This window comes from Mustela putorius, unplaced genomic scaffold, assembly GCF_011764305.1.
Source record: "Mustela putorius furo isolate JIRA1106 unplaced genomic scaffold, ASM1176430v1.1 tig00001093_pilon_pilon_pilon, whole genome shotgun sequence".
In the NCBI taxonomy this organism is placed as follows: Eukaryota; Metazoa; Chordata; class Mammalia; order Carnivora; family Mustelidae; genus Mustela; species Mustela putorius.
The window spans coordinates 51,287-68,429 of record NW_025421565.1 but is presented as its reverse complement, the minus strand read 5'-3'; the positions used below and the strand labels follow the sequence as shown (position 1 = coordinate 68,429).

The 17,143-nt window shown below is 52.1% G+C and overlaps 2 protein-coding genes across 2 annotated transcripts; one reads left to right on the top strand and one right to left on the bottom strand.

The window, feature by feature from the left end:
• Positions 1–2,300: 2,300 nt before the first annotated feature.
• On the bottom strand, positions 2,301–8,975 carry LOC123393929 (spermatogenesis-associated protein 31E1-like). The gene is given in 7 exon segments (XM_045087298.1): positions 2,301–3,633; positions 3,635–5,266; positions 5,987–6,578; positions 6,581–7,246; positions 7,496–7,556; positions 8,104–8,161; positions 8,546–8,975. Coding segments are annotated over 7 exon segments (4,473 nt in total). The 5' UTR covers positions 8,732–8,975; the 3' UTR covers positions 2,301–2,355.
• Positions 8,976–14,515: 5,540 nt separating this feature from the next.
• Positions 14,516–16,881, top strand: LOC123393936 (splicing factor, proline- and glutamine-rich-like). Its single transcript, XM_045087302.1, has one exon. The coding sequence runs from the start codon at positions 14,598–14,600 to the stop codon at positions 16,545–16,547; it is 1,950 nt and encodes a 649-aa protein (XP_044943237.1). The 5' UTR covers positions 14,516–14,597; the 3' UTR covers positions 16,548–16,881.
• The last annotated feature ends 262 nt before the right edge of the window (positions 16,882–17,143 follow it).

Sequence of the window (17,143 nt, the reverse complement as noted above, 5' to 3'; positions counted from 1 at the left end):
AGCAACCTTGCTTTACAAAGCAGACAACAGCAACAAACTTTCCTGCTCTTCATCAGTTACATGGATTGATTCATGGGAAGGCGGGAGTGGTTAGGGGAGTGGCTAGAGGAGGGGTTAGACAAGTGGTTGGAAGAGAGGTTAGGGGAGGGGTTAGAGGAGGGGGTTAGGGTTGTGAGCGAGGTGCTCTGAGCCAAGGTCCTGAGTCAGGGCTTCATGAGGAGGAAACCCTCCACAAGCACAGAACATCACCATCATTAGCATTTTGTGAATACTTTGTTAACGCATTTTCTCCTCTCTTGCGTACTTCAAAAGTTAGTTCAAGAATCTCAGGAGCACCAGCTGGCTCAGTCAGTTAAGGCACCAAGTCTCGGTTTGAACTCAGGTCAGGATCTCAGGTCCTGAGAACCGGTGGGCCCAGGCTCACCGCTCAGTGTGGAATTTGCTTGTCCTTCTCCCTCCCTCCTCTACTCCTCCCCCTCTGCCCCTCCCCTCCCAATAGATAGAGTCTAGAAAACAAAATTTTCAGTTAATGTAAATTTCATGAAATTTTGGAAACCGATGGTCTTCCATTACATAAGTGGCCAAACACCATTGGAAATGGACTGCGAGGATGCGTAGCAAAGCTCCTCTGTCACGGGGAGAGGCATGGTCCATAGTTGTGTGCACACAAGCTTCCGGGGGAGATCCCCATCATAGGAGTCGGCGTGCGGGATGCCTGCCCTCAGGGTGCCCTCCCCACTCCCCTGTTCACACCAGGGCATTCCTGGCCCCTGCCATGGTGTTTGTCACAGTCCAACAGCAACAGCTGCTGGGTATCTCTCAGTATGGGATGGGCTCGGTCTCTGGGTGTTTCTGAGAAGGCCTTGCAGTCTACAACATGCATGATCATAAGTAATGGTATCATGATAAGCAGAAACTTAGCCCCTGCCCTTGTGAGTCTCTGGCAGAGATCTCTGTGTAGCGTCGTGCTGAGGGTTCTCTGTGGAGTCTCTGTGTGGGTGTCTGTCAGAGGTCTCTGTTAGAGCTCTCTGTGCACTGTCTCTGTGTTGGGTCTCTGTGTGGGTCTCCCATCAGAGCGATGTGTGGGGGGACCCTGGAGGACAATGTTGGGCTGGGCGCGGGACATGCAGGGGGCGCCCTCCTAGAGACTCCACCCTCCTTCTGGACACATCCCTTCCAGCCGGGGACGGGAGAAGCCTCATCTGAGGGCCTCCTGCCCCTCCAGGCTCTGGGGTAACCAAGACCAGGAGCCAGGCCAGTCCCTTGGCCTCTGAGTCCCCACCAGTCCCCTGGGAGCTACAGGTGTACGTAAAGGGTCACAGACCACAAGTCCGTCTGGGGACCCCAGTCCTACAAGCTTATCAAATTGTGCAGAAATTCACTTCTCTGCCTGAAGGCTTTGCTGCCTCTGGGCACCTGGCCGTCTGTGTGGGAGCTCAGGTGGCTTCTGTACAACCCCCACCCCTACTACCCCCCCCCCCCCCCCCTGGGATTGGCAGCTGGAGTGGGGCACAGACCCTGCGGGGACAGCCCCAGGGCCTCTAACTTCTCCCCTCTGGACCCATAGGTGGCAGTGGGACACCAAGGATCTTCAGTCGTCACATCAGGCATGGGCACACTCTGTCACTTGGCCTCCTTCCTGGCATCCCACCCTAAGTACAGGGGCCCCTGCCCACAGCCACACTCCCTCAATCCCCCAAGAGGGGAAGGGGGTGCTGGTGGGCAGGCCCCTTCAGTGCCCTGGGCCTGGGCAGGTGGGACCCTGGGGATCTCTGTGGCACGCCCCACACACCCTCAGTACCGGGTTCGAGCTTGTCCCTTGTGGATCTGAGTGTGAGAAGAGGGGCTGAGGGAGCTAAGACGGGATTCCCTGGGGTGAGAAGGCTCCGGGGGTGGCCCTCCTCTACTCCCCACAGGAGACTGCGGGGAGTGGGACAGGATTTCTCACCTCTGCCCTCAAGGCCAGTCTTGTGTCTCCCAACTGCGGGCCCCACTCTGACCTAGGATTCCGTCTTCCTAAAGCCTCCGCGGGATTTCTGCCTCGCAAACCCTCCCTAAAGCCACACGAGCTCCAGGTGGATGGAAAGCAGGAGAGGTCCTGGTCTGGGTCTTGTTCACCTTGTCATGGAAACTGAAGGAGAGGGAGGAAGGGGGCAGGGGTGGACCCCGAGATAAACCATCCTCCAAGGCCCCATTCATTCTGGAAACCAAAGCAGGTCCTCGGGGAGAGCAGACCCTGATCCTTCCCTCCCACCGCAGCAGGACACACACAGAGGCCAGCACCACTCTTGAGGGGGAAAAAAAAAAATCACATTTATTTTGGGGAAGCAAAGTAACTGTGGCATGAAGACGCCATTAGCCCATAGATGATGTACTAATGTGAGAACAAAAAGTTTTTCTCTCCACTGTCTGCGTTTTTTCTTGGGGGAAAGTTGTTCTTCCAGGAAAGGCGTGAGAAGCACACAGTGGCTGGCCAGGTGAACTGTCTTTTTTAAGGAGGCAGCGCCTGGGGCAGTGGGCCTGTAGGGTGCGGCCTGAAGGGCCCCCTACCAGGGACCCGTTCTGGCAGGGTCTGCTCGGGCACTCTGGCACCCTGGTGGGGAAGGGCCACCCGATCCACTCGGTCTTGTTGGCATAGTTGTGGCCCCTGGGGGTGCCCTGTGGACTGGCTGTCTCCCTCATGACTCTCCTCTGCTCTTGGTAGGAGAGAACCCTGTGATAGCAGACATTGGGGTCTGCTGAAGCCTGGAGATCCTTTTTGCACCAGTCAACCTTCGGGACCCTGAGTCCCTGGTTGGGCAACATTTTCTCCTCTAGGATTTGCTCCACAGCCCTCACGACCACCTGAGCCTCGGCAGAAGCCCTGTCCATGGCTGACCTGCCCATGACTTGTCCCCGGCCCTGGGATGATGAAGACTTGCCCTTTTGAAGGGAATCTTCCAGTCCTCTGCCTTTACTGGGAAAGAACCACTGAAGCAAGTGCGTCATCCTTCTCCTGAAGTAGTTTTCCGGAGGCGCCTCCTCTTTCTTCAGCAAGATCTCACAGGCCTTGCTTCCCGAGGCCTCTCCTGACTCCTTGCTCTGGACTGGATGTCTCACCTCACTGATCTGGAGGAGCTTCATTTCTGACCACTCCTTGGCGGGCTCTCTCGAGGGGGACCTCGTGGAGCTCTCTATCTCCACGGGGGGGACACATGACCTGCTCAGGCTCTTACATTGGTGCTCCAGTCCCAGGGGTCCTGGCTGCCTGTGGGGGCTCTGGCCACGGGATCTTTGGCCATGCAGCACCTCAGAAGTAGATGTGTCTTCACTGGACCTGCTCTGGAAGCTAGACAGAGATCCCTGAGAAGCCAAGATGTCAGCAGCAAGGAACATGTTGGACTGACAGTCTTGAAGGAGACTCTCCGTCTCACAGTCTTGAAGGAGGACCCCAGTTTCACAGTCTTGTAGGCACACGGTGGGGGTGGCATCACGAAGCCGGTTCTCTGACTCCATCAAATTCTGGGGCTCCGATCCCCTGCGCCGTGCCTCAAGGCGTAGCTCTTCGAGGTCTCGGGTGACCAACTTTGTACGTTGCAAGGGACTGTCACTTTTCTCTGCAGACCCTGATCTTCTCAGCTTGCCACGGAGGCCCTTGGTTGTTGGCCAGCACACGGGGTTCTAAGGTGACTCCCCAGGCAGGGGCCTCCTTGAAGTCCCCCACCTCCCCGGGCACTTTGGCACTCAGATTCTGGTGCTCTAAGTTGAGCTCTAGCATGGTCATGTCCCGTGAGGCCCGACCCCCATTCACCCTCCTTAGCTCCTTTGTGGCCATTGCTGGACTTGGACTTGACTCCAAGCTGCTGTTCATAAGAGTCCTAGAGACAGTCTCACTGTGCCAGATTCTGCCCACAAAGCTGTATGTGAAGGTCCGAGAAGGTGACCTGGGCCCCTCTCCAGCTAGAGGGCCACCCTGAGGTGAGGTCCCTTCCAGAGCCTGCTGGATTTCCTCACACGTAGGCTGGGGAACACCGAGGGGACCCCCCCAAGTGGGGTAAGACTCTTTCATCACCTCTCCTTGATAGGGCTGAGAAGGATTTCCCACGAACTTGGTGCCCAAGCCAGCCTTGGATATGCAGGTGGCTGAGAGGGAAGGGAAGGACTGGGAGAGGAGGAAGCCTTTCTTTAACTTGAAGAGGTTTATTGTCTTGAGAACCTTGAGGGGGAGGCCCCAACGGTGCTTCACCCTGAGCCTTTTGATATGTGCTTCTAGCATCCGCTGAGCATATGGACTGAGGATGGAAAAATTGTGGGGGGGCTCCCAGCACTTGGAAAGCGCTGGCTTTCCAGGTTTCCCGTGAGGGGTTGGCTTTCTGGGAAGGTCCGAGGAGTGGTGGGCAGCAAGCCTGGAAGGATGAACATCCAAAGGCATCTGACCCTCTCTGAACTGCCCCAACTTCCTTAAATGGGCTCTCAGGTCCTTCTCTAGGAGCTTCCCGTCTGTGCTGCTTGTGGAGGGCTTCATGTCTGTGTCTGACTCCTCACGATTTCTTCCTGGAGCCTTCTCTGGAGAGCTCGCTGAGCCCCTGTGTAGATCTTTCTGGATCCTCCCTGCACTGGACCTTGAATCCTTGCCCAGTCTTTTTCTTGGCACGGTCCTTCCTGGGTACCTGGACCCAGTCTTCTGTGTGGCCTGGCAGCTTCCATTTGTAGACTCAGACTTGGCCTGGGGACTGTGCCAGCTGTGTGCCTGGGGCACCTTCTGGAACTCTTGGTGAGGCTGTATCTCTAGGGATAGCTGGATCCTGCAGGACGGGCCCCTTCCTTGCTTCATGAGCCTCTTCCAAAGGTGCCAATCCGGTTGCTCCCAGAGCTCAGAGTCGATCAATTCTCCAGGAAGGACAGGGGCTGACCCATGGCCCTCGGGGGCCTGGCCACCCTGCGGAAGGTCAGGAGGACCTTGGCTAAAGACTTGCGGAGATCTTTTCATCACAGGGGGTACCTTGCCCCTTTCTAGTTGCTTCTCCAGAAAGTGATATTCCAGGTTTTGAAAAGCAGTTGGCGTGTAAGACGGTGTCTTCTGGGCTACAGGGCAAGACACCTGGCACCTCCCCATCACGGGTGGCAGAGACGAGAGTCCAACTGGGACAGAGGGTGCAAGGCCTGCCTGGGTCTGGGGCTCAGTTAGAGGCCTGAGATGGGACTGATCCAGAGGAAGGGGCTGGGGCTGAGTCAGAGGGAGGGGCTGGGGCTGAGTCAGAGGGAGGGCCTTGGGCTGAGTCAGAGGGAGGGGATGGGGCAGGGGCTGAGTCAGAGGGAGGGGCTTGGGCTGAGTCAGAGGGAGGGGCTTGGGTTGGGTCAGAGGGAGGGGCTTGGGCTGAGTCAGAGGGAGGGGGGGGGGGGCTGAGTCAGAGGGAGGGGCTTGGGCTCAGAGTCAGAGGGAGGGGCTTGGGTTGGGGGTCAGAGGGAGGGGCTTGGGCTGAGTCAGAGGGAGGGGCTTGGGTTGGGTCAGAGGGAGGGGCTTGGGCTGAGTCAGAGGGAGGGGCTGGGGCAGTGGCTGGTCCAGAGGGAGGGGCTGGGGCTGTGTCAGAGGGAGGAGCTGGGGCTGTGTCAGAGGGAGGGGCTGTGGAAGGGGCTGAGTCAGAAGGAGGGGCTTGGGCTGAGTCAGAAGGAGGGGTTGGGGCAGGGGCTGAGTCAGAGGGAAGGGCTGGGGCTGAGTCAGAGGGAGGGGCTGGGGAAGGGGCTGAGTCAGAGGGAGGGGCTTGGGCTGAGTCAGAGGGAGGGGCTGGGGCAGGGGCTGAGTCAGAGGGAGGGGCTTGGGTTGAGTCAGAGGGAGGGGCTTGGGCTGAGTCAGAGGGAGGGGCTGGGGCCGGGGCCAGTCCAGAGGGAGGGGCTGGGGTTGAGTCAGAGGGAGGAGCTGGGGCTGAGTGAGAGGGATGGGCTGGGGAAGGGGCTGAGTCAGAGGGAGGGGCTGGGGAAGGGGCTGAGTCAGAGGGAGGGGCTGGGGCTGAGTCAGAGGGAGGGGCTGGGGCTGAGTCAGAGGGAGGGTTTGGGGCTGAGATGGAGGAAGGGGCAGGGACTGGGACAATCTGAGGGTCAAGGGTTGGGGCCTGGCTGAAGGGTCATGTAAGTCATGGGTCAGGGAGAGGCGTGGAACCACGTTGCCCTGAATCTGCAGTGGCAAGGCATGAGAGAGCTCATTGAATATGACAGACGGGAACTCCAATGGGGGATCGGTCACCCTGACAGTGGCCACCAGGGACTCGCTGTGCAGAAAGGGGAGACCCCAGAAGAGCTGGAGGCATTTCTGCTCTAAATTGTCCCTTGGAATCTTGGGACGTGGGGGCTTCTCAGGACCAAGCAGCTGTTTTGCTTTGCCCCTCATGCTCCAGAAGGACGGGCGGCCCATGGTGTCCTGCCCGTCACCTGGGGACTTGAACATTCTCCCGAAAGAGGTCAGCTGGTATTTTGACCTTTCTTTCTTGTCCTTCTCCCTCCAAGACCTCAGTTCTTTTCTATTGGCAGTGAGTATCTCCAGAAGCTTCTGGACGTCTGGGTTGATGGAAGGGGGGATCCTAGTCTCTTCCTGTCTGGGTGTGGGGGGTCTCCCCAGAACAAGGCTTCTGGTGGGCCATGGGACAGAGGTGCTTGACGGGACTCCAAGCATGTTGAGGTGGACAGGTTCCAGGCATTGGCAGCTGCCTGCCACCAGGACAGGGCCGAAATGGGGCAGTGTGAGCGGCCCAGGCCCAAGATGGCTGGGACAGGAGAAGCTGACCTGTCAGCTGACCAAGGCGTGTGCGGAGCCGAGCTCTGTGGGATGGGGCACGGCATGGGTGCCCTTGAGTCACACTGAGGGAGAGTCAAAGGAGAGTCTGGCTGCTCTGGGGCCAAGGAGGCTGTCAGAGGCCCAGGGCAGGCCTCTGAAGGAGGGAGACATGACGGGGAAGGGGGAAGAGCAAGTGGCTGGTTTGGAAAGCCATCCGGGGGGAGGAAAGGCTCTACTAGCCAGGAAGTAGTCAGGGAGGAGTGTGAAGCAACGGAAATTGAGGTCATTGGTCCTGCTGGCAGGGTGGCGGCCAGAGGCCGAGGAGACCCCGTCAGTGGAGTTAGGGCAGGTGATGGGGCCACAGCGGGAGTAGCATCTTGCAGAGGCTCCCTGCATGGCTGACGGGCTCCAGCTGGCACCCCTCGGCGCACCTGCCCAGGGGCTGCTTGATGTAAGAACTGGTGAAAGCCCCCCTGGTCAGAGAGCCTCTCCAGGTGGCTGTGGGAGACAGGAGGCATGAGCTGCCGCTGTAGCAGTTGGGTCTGGGAGCGGTCCCCACGGCCGTCCACGCCCCACACCCACATCACAATGCTCCTGCTGTCCCTCACCCTGAGTCTTTGGTCACAGTCTGTCCCCATGGCTCCTCCCAGCCCCCACAAACAGCCCCAGAGGCTGTTACCTGCAGCCCAGGGGTCACACCATAGACTCAGGAAGGCCAACCCAGGGGAGAAGGGGCAGATTCTTTACCTTTCCAGAAAGGAGAACAGGTCTTGAACCTCTTCTAGATTCTTCAGAAATTCTCTGAAACCTGGAAACAGGAGACCAGGTCACAGCAGAAGACAGGGTCCAGGGATCTTACGGGAGGCTGGGTACAATGTCCCATTAGGGGAGACCTTTGGGGGATTGAACTCGGGAGCCCCAAATAGCACTGTCCAAGGCCACATGCCCGCATGGTGACTACAGGATTCATGATGGGGATCGCTTTGTCTTTCCAAAGTGCTTCCCCATTCATGACCTTGCTGGGGGAGGAAGGACTACTGTAGCCTCCAGAGGAATCTAAGCAGATTTGAACAGCTTGTCCACAGTGGGAGCAGGAGGTCCTGCCCCCAGTCCAGGCCCTGAGGCGCCTGGTTAGGGAATACCAGTTTCCAGCCCCTCAGGGCTTCATTCTGGTGCACAATCTGGGAAGCCTCCGGGTTCACTCTCCCTCCTCAGAGCCCCCAACCCCCACCCAGGGCTCTGCTTCCTGAGGGATGGGCTCAGGCCCTGGTGTCCTGGAGACAGTGGGACTGGGCCTTCAGAGCGGGGGGACACAGTGTAACTGGGGCACGCAGGGGTGAATGGCGGACACGCACCTTTCACGGTCTGATGTTTTTTGCTTCTGTTGCTCCTTCTCCGTGGCTCCACTTGGTACTGAGATAAGAGAACACGGGGAGGCTGGGACCCCCACCCCAGCAGCAGATGACCCAGTGCTCAGGGGCCTGACCTCTGCTAGAGAGGCAGCTCTTAACCTCCAGTTCTTGGCCACCAGTCACTGTGTTTGGGACGCTGCCCTGAACCCCTCCACCACACCTGGACTCCGGCCCGAGATCTTCAGGGAGAAAACCTCATGTCCCTCTAACCCTTGCCTGGTCTGGCTTATCCTGGATGGATGGGGTGGTCTACTCTCTCTCCTGAGAATACCCATTCTATTCTTTCCCATTTCAGGGGTCTTTCCAGTGACTTGGAAAAGTGGAAAGAATAATAGAAAAGATGATCGAGTTACACTCTGTTGGGTCTGGGCCAAGGGTTCCTTACCTTCCCGCTCTTCCTGTGTTTCTTGCCTTGTGGTGAGGACGGATCAGGGTGGAAGTAGGAAAGTAAAAAGACGAAGAGCCCCAGTCCACACACAAAGGCAAAGATGGCATTAACGGCCCAGAGAGTGGGACTGGGGCTCAGCCAACCATCAGTAAGGAATTCCTGAGGGAAGAGATAATTCTCCATCTCTTCCCTCTAGAAAGTAGTAATGTCCAATCGCACTGCTGCCCTCAGGTAACTGAGCCCTGAGAGTTAGTGACCGATCGCACTGCTGCCCTCTGGCAACTGAGCTCTGGGTGTGTCCATGCAGACACAAGCCTCATGCCCACATCACAGAGCTGTGGTCTGGTCACAAAGGGCCCTTGAGGGCAGGTAAGGGACACAAGTAGCCGGACCACCTCCCCTCTCCACCGCTAGCCCTGTAGTTCTGTCATCCCTCCACCCGCCCAGGCCTGACACTGCTACCCGCTCACCGTGCTAGACAGACCTTTGTCAATTTGCCTTTCATCCTGCGCGAAGCTCAGAGAATACCTGTTCCCCTTGAGATCTCCAGTTGTGTTCCATCAGTTTCATAGCTTTTAAAAATCTGTTGAGATACCACCTTACACCAGTTAGAATGGCCAAAATTAGGAAGGCAGGAAACAACGTGTGTTGGGGAGAATGTGGAGAAAGGGGAACCCTCTTCCACTGTTGGTGGGAATGCAAGTTGGTGCAGCCACTTTGGAGAACAGTGTGGAGATTGTTCAAGAAATTAAAAATAGAAATTCCCTCTGACCCTGTAATTGCACCACTGGGCATTGACCCCAAAGATACAGATGGAGTGAAAAGAAAGGCCATCTGTACCCCAATGTTTATAGCAGCAATGGCCACGGTCGCCAAACTATGGAAAGAACCCAAATGCCCTTCAATGGACGAATGAATAAGGAAATGCGGTCCATATACACTATGGAGTATGATGCCTCCATCAAAAAGGATGAATACCCAAATTTTGTAGCAACATAGACGGGACTGGAAGAGATTTTGCTGAGTGAAATAAGTCAAGCAGAGAGAGTCAATTATGTGCTTTCATTTATTTGTGGAGCATAACAAATAACATGGAGGACATGGAGAGATGGAGAGGAGAAATGAGTTGAGGGACATTGGATGGGGAGGTGAACCATGAGAGACTATGGACACTGAAAAACAACCTGAGGGTTTTGAAGGAGCAGGGGGGGGGGGGGGTTGGGGGAACCAGGCGGTAGGTATTGGGGAAGGCACGTATTGCATGGAGCACTGGGTGTGGTGCAAAAACAATGAATACTGTTACGCTGAAAAGAAAGAAAGAGAAAAAAAAAAAAAAAAAAAAAACAATCTGGAGTTGTCCTTGGAATTTTGTTTAATTCCAGGAACGTTTGTCCTCTGTGTGCAGCTCCAGTCTCCCCACATAATATGTTCTTTCCTTGCATCACCCTAGTACAAAAGAAACTCAAACTTCTTTTGTGCTTCTTTAGCCATGTACTTTTTGAAAACATCTTAAGATGTTTTATTTCAATTAATCTTCACGAACTTCAGCTAGAGGGACTTATAAAATTAATGATTATTCAAAATTTACAAAGCCGAGGAAGTAGGTAAGGACTTCCAAATGAGTTCACATTTCTCCCAGGCTTGCAGCGAACTGCTACCCAGCAGCCCCCAGTTTCTCAACATTCACGGTGCTGTCTAGAAAGTAGATTCAGTTCTGAGAATGTCTTCGGTATGGAGTGTTCTACTGACACCACGGAAAGCTGCCTGTGTGATGATGTCATGCCTCTGCCCATGGGTTCTGACTGTGGTAGGGCTGTGAGTTAGAGCCATCGCTTTTGAAAATGCTTCACCAGGACCTGGGCCAGGCTGAAGAGAGCAGGCCTTTTGAAAGAGTTATTCTACTGATAGAGCTAGAGAAAACCTGCCATTTTGTAGTAATAAAAAACAGGGACCAACCCAGTCCTGTTGAGTGGAAGGTATGTGCTCTGCAGTATCATGCTCAAGTTACAGTGAACTACCGTGAAACATCGTAAGTGTACATTACTTGGACATGCTATTGAGGAAGAGATAAAAGCGACTTGCAGAAAAATTGTGCAGGATGGTTGCATTTGTTCTAGTTTCGAAACTATACAAAATCAAATATGATTTAGCAATGCATTTACTTTGGTAAAAATATAAGGTAAACACAGAGAATAGTGAACAGGACTGATGGACAGACAGGGGGAGGGATGTACAGACGACTCCAAAGATGTGGATGATACCGCATTTCTTAAAATGGTTGGGATGTGTATGGGCTTCTTTTCCTTATTCCTTACATCTTCTATATAATTCATAAATGTCAGCTTGTAGCTTTTAAACACTAAGGTACACTCTAATGTAAACAACCCCTTTGGAAATAAAATCAGACATAACAAAAATTAAATGCCCGATAGGAAGGGAGGAGAAAAAAACTGACTGTAAGATGCTTTGTGCCCGACAAGGGTCTTTGCTGCCAAGACCTTAAAGATCCCAGTGAGACTTTCAGTTTTGAAACCTCCCCACTGCCCTTCTTATGACAAGCTGATTCCAGCTAAGATCACTTTCTGATGGTTCTCAAACCTAAAAGAAAATGCAGGCTTTTGATTCTCAGTGGATGGTATTTGATTCCTCCTGGCTGGAGATTTTCAGCAGTAAATGAAGGTATTGGGCTGTGGCTGTTAGCAAGCTGCATTCTGACTGTGCCAGGCAGCAGGGCCTGGGTCTGGCTGGCCCACCACCAGGGCTCGTGGAACAAGGTGATCGTGACGCAACAGAAAACAGAACCAGGCCTCACACTTGGGGATGGATTTTATTAAAGCAAAGAAGAGGAGGGAAAATGTGTTTGAATATAGGCCAGCGATATTCAAGCTAACAAGCCCTGAGTTTGCCAAGTGATGGAAAAAAAGGAGCTTTTCATAAATAAAACATAGGGAAAAGTAAACATTTGAGATATATAGCAGCTTTTGGAGAAATTTAGATGGGGCTTTCATGTTTGGAACATTTTGGTTGTTTAGTTATAAACACTGATCTACATATTTATGTGTAATATGTATCTTTTTGTAAGAAAAGCAGTGTTTCCATGTATTTACGCTGGGCAGACATCTGAAGTGCACTATTACATGACACTGATGCTCACAGAGATGGATTCCACTCCTGTTTTCCTCTCCCTTGTGCTTCACCTGATACATAATAAAATCTCCAATGATAGAACACAGGGTGTTCTATCTATCTATTTATTCTGTGTTCTAGAACACAGGACCACCCTGCCTTTTCTGTGATGAATGCCAAGGTTTGAGAAATGTTTTACCTGGGAGTGCTCACTCAACAGCCCAGGTGGTAGCACTGAGCAGATCTGTGCCTCAGTGTCATCTATTCAAATCCGGGAAGGTCAGTTGAGGTCCTCCTGCCCAAACGCTGGGCGGAGAGACACAAGCCCCAGATTATAGAACATTCCCTGAAATAGACAAGAACTCCCAAATGGTTCTGCATATCTCCCAGAGTTACAATGAAACCTTCTTAATATTTATGTTAGTATCTAGAGAAGGAATTTAGCTTCCAATATAAATATTTTTGTAAATAAAGCCAGTTCAGTGAGACCTGAAGGATTTTTGTGGTCCCTTTCACTACACAGAGGAGGCTCCTGCCTCATATCCTCTCTAGCCTTTTAGCTTTCTAGGATTAGTGAAGTTGCAACTACTTTGCCTCCTACCTGAGTCTTCCATCGACAGAGTGAACAGCACACATTGGAGGATAGGATAATGTGTTTCAATCATCAGATTGGCTAAGCTAAAAATGATGCTGGGGAAGGAGCAGAATCACAGGTGCTCTCATATGTGCTGGTGAGGTGTGAGTGGTGGTCATCCACTCCAGAATATTCCAGGAGGAGCTATTGAATTTTAAAAAATGGGCTTACGTGCATGTTCTCAGAGCACTGAAAAGTATGGCGCACAGAAAAGGAAACCCATCAACATGATGAAGACAACCTACCAAATTATCCCAGGATCAGAGAGGGATATGCACAAAAGTTTCAACAATTTGGGTTATTGTCATCTTTAATTGACAAGGAAGTGACAGTCCCTCCCCAGATATGATGTTGGGAGGGGTTTTTTTGTTTTTGTTTTTTTTTTTAAGATTTTATTTATCCAATTGAGAGAGAGACAGACACACACTCAGAGAGACACAGAGAGTACAAACAAGGGGACAGGCAGAGGGTGAGGGAGAAGCCGACTTCCCACTGAGCTGGGATGCCAACACAGGGCTGGGTCCCAGGATCTGAAGATCATACAGAGTCCGACACTTAATCATCTGAGCCCTGACCCCCCATTAGGAAATTTTTATGAAATGGTACTAATTAGCTTCTTGGATCCTCAAAAGACCAAGCAAGTTGAAGTGAATCTGAAGCAGACTATACTAGGACATTGGATTGTGCTGAATGTCAAGTTGATAAGACCTGTTCTGTTACACAAAGGCACTTGTAGATTCTGATTCTGCCATTTACAAGAAAACAGATGATGCATGGCTCTTCCTTGACAGTGAGATAGTCATTGGTATTTGTAGGCGGCAGGAGCAGGAAGTCTACAGGGCTCCTCTCTCTGCCAATGTTTACACACACCCCATTACAGCAAGTTTCCTTTAAAATGCACTGGTCGGGGTACCAGGTGGTGGGTATTATAGAGGGCATGGATTGTATGGAGCACTGGGTGTGGTGAAAAAATAATGATACTGTTATGCTGAAAATAAATAAATGAAAAATAAACAATAATAAAATATATATATAAAAGCACTTCCGTGGGCTGACTTGACTCGGACTAACTCCCTGGCCCCAGCGACCCCAACTACAGTCACTTGCCTGACTGGCTGGTCACCTGTGTTTCCACTTGCGCCACTGGTTACATGAAAGTATGGGGATGCTGTGTGGTCACGCTTTGTGGATCACAGTGGTGCTCGTCCTTCTCTGGAGAACACAGAATGCAGAGCATGAGTCTCCTCAGGTCTGGTGTGGAAATGGATAAATCTGTGCTGTGGCTACATTCCCTCTACCCCTTTTTAAAAATGGCCAATGTGAGCCAGAAAGGGACTGAAACTAGTTCCTAATACAGTTTCAGTTAAAAAATTATTTTGAGCAAATGTGTGCTTTTCTGAAGCTCCTAGAGGTTCTTGCACCTTTATTCAACAACATAAACCCATGGGTCACCCCCAGTTTTCCCATGATGTTAAGTGCTGACTGTCCCTTCAGGTGGTACATAACATCTGAAATGGAAAATAGTACTTAAACTCTTCAAAGATTATTGCTTTAATAAAAATGTGCAATTTACTTAACAATACTGAGCTCTGGCCCTCTCTCTAAACAGACCTGGGAAGATAAGCTGTAGTCCACGGCTTGGCCCCTGAGCCGTGTCCATAAGTATACAGCACCCCACAGATACCATTACAGTCACAGCCAAATTGACAAGAAATCCTGAAGCACCAGAAATCGCCTTAGCAATGCATTCTCTGATGCCCGGTTCATGGCTTCTGCCTGTTTCCATGTTCATGCTCTATGTAACAGCATTCATTCCATACCTGTGCCATAAATATTCATAAGAAGCCCAATGAGCGGGTAACAGAAGATGTCCTTGGAAATATTTTCCAAGGGCACATTTTTTTAAAGGCAACAGATTTTTTTCCCCCCGGAGTTTGGCATGTTTTGGAGGATGGGTTTTTCTCCACTTTCTTCATTTTCATTTTGAAATCTGAGATGCCATGATGACTCACTGGCCTTTCACTTTGTTTAGCCCTGCAGCCTTTCTTATCATTCTTTAAAAAAAAAAAAAAAAAAAAGGCCTGTGTCATCCGCCATCTTGTGCGAAGCAAGGTGGCCTCCACGTGCCCTGAGCGTCTTCTCCGCTTCTGCCTCTCGACCGCCCCTTGATCACAGACACGTCTCGGGACCGGTGCCTGAGTCGTGGCGGTGGCGGTGGCGGCTTCCACCGGCGCGGAGGAGGCGGCGGCCCCCGGCGGCCTCCACGACTTCCGCTCCCCGCCGCCGGGCATGGGCCTCAATCAGAACCGCGGACCCATGGGGCCCGGCCCTGGCCAGGGTGGCCCCAAGCCCCCATCCCGCCACCGCATCAGCAACAGCAGCAGCCACGGACGCAACAGCCGCCACCACAGCAGCCGCTGCCGCTTCAGCTGCCACCGCATCAGCCGCCGCCGCCACAGGACTCGTCCAAGCCCGTCGTTCCTCAGGGACCCGGCCCGGCTCCCGGAGTGGGCAGCGCTCCGCTGGCCTTGGGCGCGGCACCGCCTGCCACTCCTCCGACCTCCGGGGCCCCTACGGGGCCGGGCCCCACCCCGACCCCGCCTCCCGCTGTCATCTTGGAGCCCCCCCGGGGCGCCCCCTCCCGCGCCGCCGAGCAGCGGGGTCCCCACCACCCCGCCTCAGACCGGGGGCCCAGGCCCCGGGCCTAAGCAGGGCCCAGGACCCGGAGGCCCGAAGGGCGGCAAAATGCCAGGCGCCCGAAGCCCGGGTCACCCGGGCCCAAGCACTCCTGGCGGCCACGGCCACCCCAAGCCACCGCACCGAGGCGGCGGGGAGCCCCGCGGAGGTCGGCAGCACCACCTGCCCTACCACCAGCAGCACCACCAGGGCCCCCCGCCTGGCGGGCCAGGAGGCTGCAGCGAGGAGAAGATCTCGGACTCAGAGGGATTTAAAGCCAACTTGTCTCTCTTGAGGAGGCCTGGAGAGAAAACTTACACTCAGCCTTGTCGGTTGTTTGTTGGGAATCTACCTGCTGATATCACAGAGGATGAATTCAAAAGACTTTTTGCTAAATATGGAGAACCAGGAGACGTTTTTATCAATAAAGGCAAAGGATTTGGGTTTATTAAACTTGAATCTAGGGCATTGGCTGAAATTGCCAAAGCTGAACTTGATGATACACCCATGAGAGGTAGACAGCTTCGGGTTCGTTTTGCCACACACGCTGCCGCTCTCTCCGTTCGAAATCTTTCACCTTACGTTTCCAATGAACTGTTGGAAGAAGCCTTTAGCCAATTTGGTCCTATTGAAAGGGCTGTTGTAATTGTGGATGATCGTGGGAGATCTACAGGGAAAGGCATTGTTGAATTTGCTTCTAAACCAGCAGCAGGAAAAGCCTTTGAAAGATGCAGTGAAGGTGTTTTCTTACTGACAACAACTCCTCGTCCAGTCATTGTGGGACCACTTGAACAATTAGATGATGAAGATGGCCTTCCTGAACAACTTGCACAGAAGAATCCAATGTATCAAAAGGAGAGAGAAACACCTCCTCGTTTTGCCCAACATGGCACATTTGAGTATGAATATTCTCAGCGTTGGAAATCCCTGGATGAAATGGAAAAACAGCAAAGGGAACAAGTTGAAAAAAACATGAAAGATGCAAAAGACAAATTGGAAAGTGAAATGGAAGATGCCTATCATGAGCATCAGGCAAATCTTCTGCGTCAAGATCTGATGAGACGCCAGGAAGAATTAAGACGCATGGAAGAACTTCACAATCAAGAAATGCAGAAACGTAAAGAAATGCAACTAAGGCAAGAAGAAGAACGACGTAGAAGGGAAGAAGAGATGATGATTCGTCAGCGTGAAATGGAAGAACAAATGAGACGCCAAATAGAGGAAAGTTATAGCCGGATGGGCTACATGGATCCAAGAGAAAGAGACATGAGAATGGGTGGTGGAGGAGCAATGAACATGGGAGATCCCTATGGTTCAGGAGGCCAGAAATTTCCACCTCTAGGTGGTGGAGGTGGCATAGGTTATGAAGCTAATCCTGGAGTCCCACCAGCAACCATGAGTGGTTCCATGATGGGAAGCGATATGCGTATTGAGCGCTTTGGGCAGGGAGGTGCGGGACCTGTGGGTGGACAGGGTCCTAGAGGAATGGGGCCTGGAACTCCAGCAGGATATGGTAGAGGGAGAGAAGAGTATGAAGGCCCAAACAAAAAGCCCCGATTTTAGATGTAATACCTAGGTTTTCATTCCAGTTTGTTTTTGTCTTTTCTTGTTTAGATACCAATCTCTTAAATTCTTGCATTTTAGTAAAAAAGCTACCTTTTTATGGATGTTAGCAGTTTATTGACCTAATATTTGTAAATGGTCTGTTTGGGCAGGTAAAATTATGTAATGCAGTGTTTCAAACGGGAATATTTTTTCTTTTTATTTACTTTTTTTTTTTTTTTAACTGTATAATGTCCCTCAAGTTATGGCAGTGTGCCTTGTGCCACTGAATTTCCAAAGTGTACCATTTTTTTTTTACTGTGCTTCAAATAAATAGAAAAAATAGTTATAATATTGATCTTCAACTTAGCCATTCATGCTTCTATGCACATTAGGCTAGGTATTCCACTTTGAAAGCATGAGCGTGTCTAGGCCTTCAAATGGCACCTGCCGTTTCTGGGAAATGTATCTGTAGGCTAAGTATTGCTTTCTACAAACAAGTATCCCCTTGTTTTAAAAAGAAGAAATGCATATTGAAGTAGTTTCATGATTTGATTTGTTTGGCATTATAGGAAGCAAGCTGGTGCTAAGTATTTTTAAATGGTTATGTAAGCAAG